Raw genomic sequence first — 13,834 nt, 5'->3', positions numbered from 1 at the left:
TTTTTAGTCATGGAGTAATACTTTTCTTTCTTCTTTTTCTTGTTTTTAAATAAAAGTGGTGGTTGGGCAAGGTGGTTCATGCCTATAATCCTAGCCCTTTGGGAGGCTGAGGCAGGAGGATTTCCTGAGCCCAGGAGCTCGAGACCAGCCTAGGCTACATAATGAGACCTGCCCCCACCCCCACCATCTCTTGGGGAAAAAAAAGAAAAGAAAAATAAAATAAAAGTGATATATAAAATTTACAACCAAGTGAAATATGTAACATCTGATATGAACCAAAGTGATTACTAATTAGAGGTACTGAAAATTAGAGATAACTTGTAAAGTAAGAAGGGTAGTTTGAATTAGAAAACAGCAGAATGAACTGTATAAATCAATGTGTTTCCGAATCTTGTAATATTTAGAAATGAATATACAACAGTTCTCTATCTCTACAAATGTGTGAACAAATATGGTTGAATTATAGAGGAAAGGTTTTTGTCAGTTACCAGAATTCTTAAGGTAGTCATTGGGAAAAAGGCATTGCAATTGGGGTATTAAAAATCCCTGGGGCTCATTTGACAAATGGTTGGGACACTTCATATCCCTTAATCTTTACTCAAAGCCCTTAATCTCCCTTTTGGGAATTCCTTTCTTGGTTGACAGGATTTCTTACCTATTTACAAATATTGAGGGAGGAAGTTAAAATATTAAATGTAGAGCGTGACTTGCCCCCAAGTTTTCCTTCCTATTATACCTTTGAACACCGTAAATATCTTAGGAAGAACTTGATTTGTGTTTCACAACATAATGAAATATTTCAAATTGTTTAAATTATGGTTTTAAAATTTATCTATGAAGACCTTAGCAAGTATTATTTTATGTGCCAAGCTCAGTACTTACTAAGTTCTAAAGATCTGGCATAATAGTTTGTTTTCTGTTTAGTTAAATTAATTTTTAGTCACTTGATGATTTACTAGCCTTTTTTTTTTTTTTTTTGAAAGGGTAAGACTAGGAATTAGGCATTTATTTTTGATGTAGCTTTTGAACAGCTGAAAGCCAAATTGTATACATTCACATATGATTTTCATAAAAGACATTTATATGTGTGTATTTTTTCATCTTTTGTAGTTTGTGTCTTATATGTACAAGGAGTTGGAAATAAAGAATGGAGAGAGGTAAGTTTAAAACTTTAAAAAAAAATCACTGGACTTGAAGATATAGTAAGTTATAACTTGATCAAGATGATACTTCCCGTTTTTCACTGTAAGTCCTTTTCAACCCAAAGATTGAATTGTTTTTATCTTAGGAAAGTTACCTTTGTGTTTTGTTTTTAATAACAGTGATTGTTTAGCTGACTTATGACCTTCTTGTGGAATATTCTAGGCCTGAAATTTCTACTTCCTTTATCCAAACATAAATTTAATGTGTTGCCATCAACTTGACATGATTTCTTACAAAATTTAAGTTTGTGGGTTAAGTCTTATTTTTAGAGATCAACTGCTGATATTTATAAAATGCCACCTTAAAAGATTTTGATTGGCCGGGCACGGTGGCTCACACCTGTAATCCCAGCCCTTTGGGAGGCTGAGGCTGGCGGATCACGAGGTCAGGAGATCAAGACCATCCTGGCTAACACAATGAAACCCCGTCTCTACTGAAAAAAAAAAAAAAAAAAAAAATGAAAAATTAGCTGGGCGTGGTGACCGGTGCCTGTAGTTCCAGCTACTCCGGAGGCTGAGGCAGAAGAATGGCATGAACCCAGGAGGCAGAGCTTGCAGTGAGTAGAGATCGTGCCACTGCACTCCAGCCTGGGTGACAGAGCGAGACTCATCTCAAAAAAAGAAAAAGAAAAAGAAAAAAAAAGATCTTAATTATGCTGCTTAATACCAAATATTGCCTACTTTTTGCAACATATTTAAAAATAAAGTTGAAATTCAGCTTCTTAATACAAATGTATGTTGTTTAATGAAGCAAAAGTGAAGAGACAGAATTGTTAATTTATTTTCTAGAGTGTCTCCACATTCAAATGGGTGGTTGATCATTGGAAGGTGGAGGGCATATTAAATAAAAGGCATTTCCATCTGCCTCTAGTTGCCAGTTATCTCAGGAAGTTAGTGCATTGTTTTAATGAGGTTACAGTTTCTGGCTAGATTTCCCTAGTGAGGTTTGTGCTATTTGTGCCACAGAGTGCATTTGCCAGTCATTTTACCACTGTGCCTCAATTTTGGGTAGAGGGCAAGAATAAATCATTTAATTTATTCTTAAAATCTGGGGAAAATAATTTAAAACTTGTTTCTACTGATAATGGGCTGGTGGTCAGTAGTCCATAAACAGATACACGTTTATTGTATCTAACTGCTTCTGCACTTTTTTTTTTTTTTTTTTTTTTTTTTTTGAGGCGGAGTTTTGCTCTTGTTGCTCAGGCTGGAGTGCAATGGCACGATCTTGACTCACTGCAACTTCTGCCTCCCAGGTTCAAGCGATTCTCCTGCCTCAGCCTCCAGAGTGGCTGAGATTACAGGCATGCGGCCACCACGCCCGGCTAATTTTGTATTTTTAGTAGAGACGGGGTTTCTCCATGTTAGTCAGGCTGGTCTCAAACTCCCGAGCTCAGGTGATCCACCTGCCTTGGCCTCCCAAAGTGCTGGGATTACAGGTGTGAGCCACTGTGCCCAGCACATTTCTATTTAGTTCAATATTTACCTCAAACTCTGTATCAAATGTAAACTCATCATCTTTACCCTATGTCTGCTTCTTCTTCGCTTCAAATATAGCTAAAACTGCTAGCCAAAATATGAAACTGCAATTTTTGTAGTCATCCTGAGTTTCTCTCCCACATCTTCATCACTTAATGTCATCCAGTGCTATGAGTTCTCTTTCATAAAAAAGAAAAATCCACGCTTGGATAAGCCACCCTTTTTATTCAGACTCCTTTTCTCTTTTGTCATCCGTGTTGCAACAATTCTCCTACCCCCTTTTTTCCATGTTCATCTGTCTAATCATTCCTTTGATTATCTTCCTGAAAGACATGCTGTCTTGTCATTCTCTTCGGAGTTCCCTTTCTCAAAGGCCTGAAACAATACAGTGGAACTGCTTATTGACCATAGATGCCAGGCTAGATGGGACTGAGCATTGACCAGGGTGTCCACAAAATGACTTTGCTTCAGGCACCAAAAAGTTACCAGGATAAGGATACCTAAGTTACAGTACCAGACATCTGGGCCAATGCAAATGCCTAATAATGAGGCAACTGGAAACTTTATTGGATAAAGGGAGTTTGAAGAAGGACAACAAACAATTTTGGACCTAAACCAGGGTTCTGGGAGTTAATTCTTAAGTGGGTGCTGACCAAGTGGTATTGGCCTGTTAGTTTAAGGGCAGCCTCAGCTCAAAATCTCCCTTCCTTAAAAAATTTCTCATGCTTTCCTATTGCCTAAGCAATGAAATATAAATTTCTTACTTAATTTACAACTTTTATAATAATGATGGCTAACTAATGTTCCAAGCCCTTTATAAATATTGACTAATTTAGTTTTCACAGCAACTTTAAGAGGTAGGTTATGTTATAATCCTTATGTTTCACGAGAAAAATGAAACACAGAAAGGTTAAATGACTAGACCAAAGTTACCCAGTTGTAAAGGACAAAGTGGGAATTTCCTTTTTTTTTTGACTTAAATTATTTAAACTTTTATTTTTATTTATTTATTTATTTTTATTATACTTTAAGTTATGGGGTATATATGCAGAATGTGCAGGTTTGTTACATAGGTATATGTGTGTCATGGTGGTTTGCTGCACTCATCAACCCGTCATCTACATTAGGTATTTCTCCTAATGCTATTTCTCCCCTAGCCCCCCACCCACCGACAGGCCCGGGTGTGTGATGTTCCCCTCCCTGTGTCCATGTGTTCTCATTGATCAACTCCCACTTATGAGGGAGACCATGTGGTGTTTAGTTTTCTGTTCCTGTGTTAGTTTGCTGAGAATTATGGTTTCCAGTTTCATCCATGTCCCTGCAAAGGACATGAACTCATCCTTTTTTTTTTTTTTTCTCTTTATGAGACGGAGTCTCTGAGAGTTTTCTCAGCAATTTTGGTACATCTGTAAAATCAATTTATTGATGGAGGTATCAGCATTATCTCAATAATATAGTGGTTATATTTAAATTCAGGTATATTTTGGAAAAGTATGTGTAACAAGCCATACGAATTTACGTTCTGAGATGAATCACTTTTAGATAATAAGGGGAATAAGTGAAAAAATAAAGCTTAAAAATGTGTTGAAACAAATGCTCCAAATAAAGAAATATAAAATTATGTAAAATTAATCTTTAGTTCAAATTTGCAGTTTAAAAATTATCTCTAACATGATTATAATTACCACCTATATTGTTGATAAATTCTATCTAATGACTGTGAATTATGAAAAACTCTTGAAGTAATGGATGTAAAACTAAAATTATTTTTAGTGTGTAGTAATTTCAGAGCTAGAAATGATGTTTAAGCACCATGAATTACGAAAATATGGAAACCTAGTGGCAAATGGAAATAAAAAAAGTAACATCTCTAAGAATGGCCACTTTACTCAGAGTTGGGAAAATATTCCAACTAAGTTCGTGAAGTTGGATTTTAGTTATCCATAGCCAATTCATTTTGTGAATTACTTTTAAACATTTAAAATTATAGAATTTGTTCCAGGTTCCCTAAGTTAGTATGTGATAAAAGGCATGCTGAAGTTGTTTATGAACTACAGTGATTATAGTGTAGAGGCAAACAAGTCTACTTTCAAATGCTGATTACTACAGTTTGACTTTGTCTCCGCTCTGCCCCATTCCATTGACACTGAGCTATGTTAACATTTATTCATCTCCATACTGAATAATACTTGTTTAGGTGTTTCTCTGTCTCTCACAAACACACACACACACACACACACACACACACACACACACTATACTATTCAACAAACATCAATAACTTTTTTGCAAACTTACTCTCTCATATGTCTTGGCTTCACTGTTTAGCTTTGTGCTTCCAAAGGTGAAACCTCCTGCACAGCATTTAGAATATGGCTTTCTTTGTTCCTTTTATTTATTTTTATTTTTTTTTTTTTTTTGACGGAGTCTCACTCTGTCCCCCAGGCTGGAGTGCAGTGGCGCGATCTCTGCTCATTGCAAGCTCCGCCTCCCGGGTTCATGCCATTCGCCTGCCTCAGCCTCCCGAGTAGCTGGGAATATAAGCGCCCGCCACTACGCTCGGCTATTTTTTTCTATTTTTTAGTAGAGACGGAGTTTCATCTTGTTAGCCAGGATGGTCTCGATCTCCTGACCTCGTGATCCTCCCGCCTCGGCCTCCCAAAGTGCTGGGATTACAGGCGTGAGCTACCGCGACCGACCTTTCTTTTGTTCTTGAAAGGTGTTGAGGGCCAAGTGCAGAGTGGCTCAGGCCTGTAATCCCAGCACTTTGGGAGGCCGAGGTGGGCAGGTCACCTGAGGTCAGGAGTTAGAGACCAGCCTGGTCAACATGGTAAAACCCTATCTCTACTAAAAATACAAAAATTAGCATGGTATGGTGGCGGGTGCCTGTAATTCCAGCTACTCAGGAGGCTGAGGCAGAAGAATCGCTTGAACCTAGTAGGCGGAGGTTGCAGTGAGCCGAGATCCCGCCATTGCACTCCAGCCTGGGTGACAGAGCAATACTCTTAAAAAAAAAAAAAAAAAAGGTGTTCAATTAATATTTGATTGAACACCCAAATGTAGGGACACCTAAATTTAGCTTCTTAACACAGGCACACACAGTTTAGTGTCATGGTTTCAGAATTTATGTGGTGGAAGGATCCCTGTAGATAAATTGCTGTGTAGGCCACATTTTTTTATATTAAATGTGAGAACATGTATGTGTCATGGTAACTAGTTATGGGAGCCTAAGACTTTTTCTTCTACTCTTTAATCTAAGCTTAACTACATGTTTTGGAATTTGAATTATTGCATCAATTGACAACATGTTATGTATCTCTTAAGGCTTAGGGATATTCATTATATTCTTTCATTTTTGTTTTAGAGAAATATTATGATGAAACATATAAAGCTATTGATACAGGAGAGAGGAAGCTTTTAATATTTTTAGGCCATCACTGTTGCTAATCGATTAACCATTCTGCATGGCTACTGATACTTTCTTCACTATTGAATGCATGTTGCAGAGCAGCTGAATATTTTTATTTTGTTTTGTTTTCTCTCTTTTAGAAAAGATGTGAATTGCACTATTCTGCTGTGCATTCAATCTACAGCATTATATTTCTTTAGTGGATATTGGAAGGAGTCTCACAATATGTATAAAGACTTCCTGTGATTGATTGAGGGGATTGTAATGGAAGACGTTTACTGTGTTCTTATAAAAACAGTTGTGTGACATGTAGTTGAAAGAACTTAGTAAAGCCAATATATTTTATGAAATGTGTGGCCATTAATATTTCAGCAAAAATATGTTGTATGTTACACAGACAAATACTATATTGATCCATTTGGATTTCCAATGTCAGCAATACCAGTTTTAGAAAGAGATCTGCAGATTGGCATTGGAATCTTTCTGTTCAGAAAAGGATATAAAATAGTATTACAAATATTCCTGGATATAGATAAGTAGAAATTGTGGGTTAATATAAGTTACCCGTAGTTTATAAAGCGTAGTTGAACTCTATTAGCTCTATGCATATCACATGTTCAATTGAACAAGAATCACACTTTAGACAGAACTTTTCTCATTGTTAGCTAAAAAGCAAATCCAGAATGTTTTGATCTCTTAAATTATTTTTTCTGTCCCACTTTTAATATACCTTTTTATCAAAATAAAACTCAATGAAATGAACGCCACAAATTATACAGCACAATGAATTAGAAGTAAACACAGCCATGTAACCACCATCTAGATCAAGAAAGGGAACATTCCTAGAAATCCAAGAATTTTTATTGTGTTCCTTCAAGCCTCCTCCTAAATTGAACTACCATTCTGATTTCTAACACTATAGAATAGTTTTGCCCATTTTTAAGCCTTATATACATAGAATCATATAGTTTATACTCAATTATGTTGTTTCTTTCAGTGAGCTCTATCCATGCCTGTGGCAAGAGGTTGTTCATGTCCGTTGTTGCATGGTTCTCTGTTTTATGAATATGCCCCAATGTACTTATCCATTCTACTTTGGACAGATTTTTGGCTTGTTCCCTGTTACTAAATATTATTATCTGTTTAGAACATTCTTGTACATATCTTTTGGGTCTTAACATTCACATATTCCTAATATTATATGTAGGAATGAATTATCTGAGCCATAGGAGGAATGCATATTTTCATCTTCAGTAGATACTGCCAAATGGTTTTCCAGAATTTTCCATCTGCCACTTGTATTGCCGTACATCTTTGCCAATGCTTTTTATTGCCAGTTTTAAAAATATTTCCATTCTGATTAGTGGGTAAAGATATCCTGTTTTTGTTTTTTAACTTGCCGATGATTACTATGGTTCAGAACCTTTAGGTAGGCTTAATGGCCATTTGGCTATTCTCTTTTAAGAAGTATTGCCTATTTTCTTACTAATTTTCAGGAGTTATATCTTCAGGACAGGAATTCCTTGTTGCTTGCGTATCTTTCAAATATCTTCTCCCTTTATATAGTATGGCATTCTACTCTTTGAATAGTGTATTTTGATGAACAAAAGTTCATAATTTTAATTTAATCTAACATAGCAATATGATCCTTTATAATCATAACATATCCTTTATGATCTGTGCTTTCGTTCTTTTTAAGAAAATCTTATTCTCTGAAGGCCGTGATGGTATTTCCCAGTGTTACCTTTTAGAAGTTTTATTGTTTCACCTTTCATGTTTAGACCTACAGTTCCTCTGGGATTAATTTTTGTATATGGTTTGAGATGAAATTTACTTTGATGCCATATAGTGTCGAATTGACTCGGGAACATGTGTTGAAGGGATCACCTTTCTCCGCTGCACAATTACATCACCTTTATCACAAATAACTGTATATGTGAGGACCTTGTTGAGGATTCTGTTGTGTAATACCATGCTGTTTTAATAACTAGTGCTGGCGGCGTGAGCTTTGTAGTTTTTTTTTTTTTCTTCTTCTTTAGATTTTCTAGGGCAGGGGCTGGCAAATTTTTTTCTGTAAAGGGTCAAATGTAAATAGGAGCCAGGGCAAAGATTTTAGGCTAGGTGGGCCTTATAGTCTCTCTAGCTACTGTAGCATGAAAGCAGCCATTGACAGTACGTAAATGGATGATGATGGGGCTGTGCTTCAGTGAAACTTAACTTACAAAAACCAGCAGCAGGCCAGATTTGGCCTATGGGCCATAGTTCTCAAACCCTATTTCTAGGATATTCTTAGCTTTACACAGCTCAACAGAAATTTTAGAATCTGTTTGTCAATTTATACATACATTTATCCTTACTGTACTGACAGGGGCCTCTTGTATAGTGTTTAATAAAAGTGGTGACAGGAGGCATTCTTGTTCTTGATCCCATGGGTAAAATTTTCATGTGTTTGCATTTATTCAGATGAGTATATGATTTTTATTTTGTCATTAAGATGAAATACATGCTTGATTTTCATAAAACACATATTTCCATAATGTTTCCAACTGAATAATGATGTATGGTCTTTTAAGTATATTGCTTACTAGGCCTTGCTACTATTTGTTAGAATTTTGCCTGTTACAACTTATATTGATCTATAAATTTACTTCTTTGTCATAAACTTGTACCTTTTGTTGTTAAGATTAGGCAAGCCTCATTACTTCTGCTTGAAAGCATTTCTGTTTTCTCTTTGAAGGAGTATGAGTAAAATTGGTGTTGTATTTTAGTTAAATGTTTGAAAAAGTTTGCTGCTAAAACATTCCGAGTCTGGACATTTCATTATAGGAGGTTTTAATATCAGATTCAATATCTTCGTTACATACATGTCTACTTACAGTTTCAATTTCTTCTTCTGTCAGTTTTGTGTGCCATGATTTTTCAGGAATTTATCCATTTAACCTGAATTTTCAATTTATTGGCATAACACTGCTTGTAATACACACTTACGATATGTGTATTTTCTGTGGGATTTATAATGATGTCCCTTTTTTTACCTTCTTATATTGATAATTTGTGTTTCTTTTTTTTGGTTCTTCTTGGCAAAGGTTTATCAATTATTAGTCTTTGCAATAATCAAATTTTGCCTTTAATGGTTATTTCTAATTAAAAAACAGTCACTGGTTACTGCAACTGATTTTTTTCTCATTTTTCGATTTAATTTGATCTTTTATTTCTTTTTTGAGACACAGTCTCAGTCTCTCATCCAGGCTGGAGTGCGGTGGCATGATTTCAGCTCACTGCAGCCTCCATCTCCTGGGTTCAAGTGATTCTCATTGGTCAGCCTCCCAAGTAGCTGGGACTGCAGGTGTGTGCCACCAGGCCTGATTAACTTTTGTATTTTTAGTAGAGACAGGGTTTTGCCATATTAGTCAGGCTGGTCTTGAACTCCTGACCTGAAATTATCTGCCTGCCTCAGCCTCCCAAAGTGCTGGGATTACAGGCGTGAGCCATTGCACCCAGCATTTCTCTTCTAAGTTCTTGAGAATGATAGCTTAACAGTTATTGTCAGTCATTTTTCTAATATATGCATTTTAGGCTAAAAATTCTCTTTTAAGAGGCTTTAATTATATCCCAGTTTGTTATGTTATGCTTCTATTACCTTCCAGATTCAAAGTTATTTTTTAAAATTTGAAAATATGTCAGACTTACAGAAAAGGTGCAAATATAGTATAAAGGATTTTTTTTCCCTTTAAACTGTTTGAAAATAAGTTGCTGACAATATGCCCCACAACATCTGAATGCTTTATTTACATAAAAGACATGTTCCTCCATAATCATAATATAATAACCAGAATCAGGGAATTAAACTGATATGTTTCTACCATCTAATCCTCAGGATTATATAGGAGAAATATATAATGATTATAATGTATATGATATATATAATGCTAACAAGCTAATTTGACCTGTAGTTACACAGTCAGAATCTTGTTGACCATGTGCTTATGGTGCATTTCATTATATTTTTTCTGTTATTTGCAGTTCCACAATTTGGCAAATTGAATCTGAAGGTTGAATAGAGATTTAGTTTCTTTAACAGATCTATTGGTGGTTGTATGAACTTTTCATTGGAAAGCAAATGATGTCTTGTTTTCACTCTTTTGTGATATTAGTATCCTTTGATGCTTAGTGCCTAGATCATTGGAGATTTTCATGTATTAGTTAGAATAATGTTACACTATACCAACATTAGCAGATTATATTGCCATTCATACTTTACTTTTTCTCTTTCAGCCATAATTTAGTCTTAGTTCTGTAAGTAATGCTCACCACTACTCTATATGTCAATATTTCTGTAGTAATTATGGTTTTATAAAAATCCATCTTTAGTAAATTCCTTAGAAAAGTTCATAGGAACAATATTTCCCTAGTTCTTTCATGTTAATAACAATTTGTGTCCTTTGTATTGGAAGAACATGAAATCTTTTGATCACGTTTTCTTTCCTTGCATATATTTAATATATTATTTCATTTTTGTTCTGTCATAAAGCATTTCTGACAGAAAGTTTTATGAAAATATAATTTTATTTTAAGCCATGTACTCATTCTGCATGAATGGCTAGTGGATTACTTTTCTTTTGAAAATAATAGTAAGTACTTTCACTAGACTGTGTCTTGGTATTAGTCATTCAAGATTGATATTCTGAGTAGGTCATATTTTCTTTTAATATTTCAAATTGTTTTTATGCTTGAAAGTTTAATAAGTTGTTTTTAATATTCATTCTGATTTGCTTTGCTTTGATTTTTTTATTTTCATGTGATAAGAACACTTAATATATGCCCTTTAAAAATTTTAAGTATACAGTACAGTTTTATTAACTATTGACATAGAACTTGCTCATCTTGCATAACTAAAACTTTATACCCATTGAACAACAACTCCCCGTTTTTCTCTCCCCCACAGCCAATGGCAACCACCATTCTTTGCTGTTTCTATAAGTTTGACTATTTTAGATACCTCGTGTAAGGGAATTACACAGTATTTGTCCTTCTGTGAGTTGTTTATTTCAGTTAATATAATGTCCTCCAGGTTTATTCATGTTGCTGCATGTGGCAGGATTACCTACTTTTGTAAGCCTGAATAATATTCCATTGTATATATACCATGTTATTTTTTGCTATAAGAACACTTAATATCTACGCTTTTAGCAAATTTTTAAGTATGGAATACGGTATAGTTAACCCTAGGCACCATGCTGTACAGTAGATCTTTGGGACTTACTCATTTTTCATAACTGAAACTTAATACCCAGTCATTCTTCCCAGTTTCCCCTCCCTTCAACCTCTGGCAAACGTTCTTCTACTTTTTGCTTCTATGAATTTGACTATTTTAAATTCATCATATAAGTGGTATTTTGTAGTATCTATCCTTCTGTGTCTGGTTTATTTCACTTAGCCTAATGTCTTCCAGATTCATCCATGTTGTTGCAAATGGCAGGATTTCCTTCCTTTTAAAGGCTGAATCATGTCCCATGGTATGTAGGCTATTGTGAATAATGCTGTAATGAACATAGGAGCGCAGATATCTCTTCAAGATTATTATTTGAGTTTTTTTGAATGTACACTCAAAAGTGGGATTGCTAGACCACATGATAAATATATTTTTAATTTTTGGAAATTTCATACTGTTCTCCACAGTGGCTGCATCATTTTACAGTTCCACCAGTAGTGCACAAATGCTCTAATTTCTCCACATCCTCAACAACAATTTTTTTTTTTTTTTTTTTTTTTTTTTTTTTTTGATAATAGCCATTCTAACAGGCATGAGACAATATCTCAGGGAAATTTGAATTTACAATTCTCTAATGATTAGTGATGTTGAGCATCCTTTCATATACCTGTTGACCATTTGTGTATCTTCTTTGGACAAATGTTTATTCAAGGTTTTTTTTTTTTTTTTGCCTATTTTTAAATTGAGTTATTTGGTTGTTTTGCTGCTGAGTTTCTGATTTCTTTTTATATTTTAGTTGTTAATCCCTCATCAGATGGTACACAAATATTTCCTCCTTCTGTGGGTTGCCTTTTGACTCTGCTTTCCTTTGGTGTGGAAAACCTTTTTAATTTGAGTTACTCCCACCTGTCTAATTTTGCTTTTGTTGCTTGTGCTTTTGGTGTTATAATCAAGAATTCATGGCCCAAGATCAATGTCATGAAACTTTTACCCTATGTTTTCTTCTAGGAGTTTTATAGTTCCACATCTTACATTATGTCTTTACTTCATTTTGAGTAGTCTTTTGTGTATGTGTATTTGCGTATGAATATGAAATTTTTTCTACACCATCTGTTGAAGAAATTATCTTTTCCCCATTGACACCCTTGTTGAAGATCAGTTAAACATCTATGTGTGAATTTATTTATGAGCTTTCTCTTCTATTCCAGTGATCCATGTGGCTGTTGTTTCAGTACTATATTATTTTAATGACTATAGCTTTTTAGTATATTTTGAAAATCAGGAAGTGTGATACCTCGAGCTTTGTTCTTTTTCAACATTGTTTTAGCTATTCAGGATCTTTTGTGGTTCCATATGAATTTTAAGATTTTTTTTGTCTATTATTAAAAATGTCATTAGGATTTTGATAATTATTGCATTGAATCAAAGATCAAGATCACTTTGGGTAGTGTGATTATTTTGATCTTCCAATCCATTAACATGAGAGGTTTTTCCATTTCTTTTTGTCTTTCTTATTTATTTCATTAATGCTTTGTGTTCAGTGTACACAGGTCTTTTACCTTCTTAGTTAAGTTTATTACCAAGTATTTTATTCTTTCTGATTCTGTTAGAAAGAAATTATTTCTTAAGTATCTTTTTGGATGGTTCATTGTTGGTGTATAAAAGCACAACTGATTTTTGTATGTAGATTTCATATCTGCAACTTATGAATTTGTTTATTATTTCTAATAGTTTTTGTGAAGTCTTTGGGATTTTTTTTTTTTTTTAACTATAAGGTCATTTGCAAACGATAATTTTACTTCCTCTGTTTTGATTTGGATACCTTTTATTTCTTTGTCATGTCTAAGTGCTCTGGCTAGGATTTTCACACTATGTTGATTAGAAGTGATGAGAATTGTCATCTTTGCCTTTTTCCTGATTTTAGAGGAAAAGCTTTCAGTTTTTCACCACTGAGTATGATGTTGCCGTAGGCTTTGTGTATATGGTTTTGTTATGTTCAGGTAAAGTATTTACTAAGTATTTTCATCAGGAAACGTTGCAGAATTTTGTCCAGCGCTTTTTCTGTGTCTATTGAGATGGTCGTGGTATTTTATCTTTTAATCTGTTTTACTGTATATTGCATTAATTGATTTGCTTTATTTGAATCATCCTTGTATCACAGGAAAAAAATCTCATTTGCTCATAGTATAACTGAGGTGGAAGTTGAGACTTGACATCCAGAGGTGGGGCTTAGACGCTAGACCAAATTGAGGACTAGCAAAAACAGGGCTGGTGTAGAAGCAGCTTTCCATAAGATGTCTACCAATGTGCCATGTCAATTTGCCATTGCTGTGACAACACCTGGAATTAATTGCCTCTTTCCATGACAACAACCTGATGACCTAGAAGTTACCACTCTTTTCCTAGAAATTTCTACATAAACTGCTCCTTAATTTGCATGTAGTTAAAAGTAAATATAAATATGACTGCAGAAGCACCTTTGAGCTGCTACTTTGGCACACTGCCTATTGTGTAGCCCTGCTTGCAAAGAGCAGT

General features: G+C 34.7%; 1 protein-coding gene across 4 annotated transcripts in view; it reads left to right on the top strand.

The window, feature by feature from the left end:
* The window catches only part of CPNE8 (copine 8), a 239,232-nt gene that overhangs the window by 38,226 nt on the left and 187,172 nt on the right, over positions 1–13,834 (top strand). For all 4 annotated transcript variants that reach the window (XM_050750139.1, XM_050750138.1, XM_050750135.1 and 1 more), the window contains exon 3: positions 1,111–1,157. Coding sequence is in view for 1 of the 4 variants with exons in the window: in XM_050750135.1 (XP_050606092.1) it covers positions 1,111–1,157 (47 nt within the window). In the remaining 3 variants the exon portion in view is untranslated. The remainder of the gene's footprint in view (positions 1–1,110; positions 1,158–13,834) is intronic.

The sequence above is a fragment of the Macaca thibetana genome, chromosome 11 (genome assembly GCF_024542745.1).
Source record: "Macaca thibetana thibetana isolate TM-01 chromosome 11, ASM2454274v1, whole genome shotgun sequence".
NCBI lineage: Eukaryota > Metazoa > Chordata > Mammalia > Primates > Cercopithecidae > Macaca > Macaca thibetana.
Note: the sequence above shows the minus strand (reverse complement) of the source record. Positions and strands in the feature narration are given on the sequence as shown.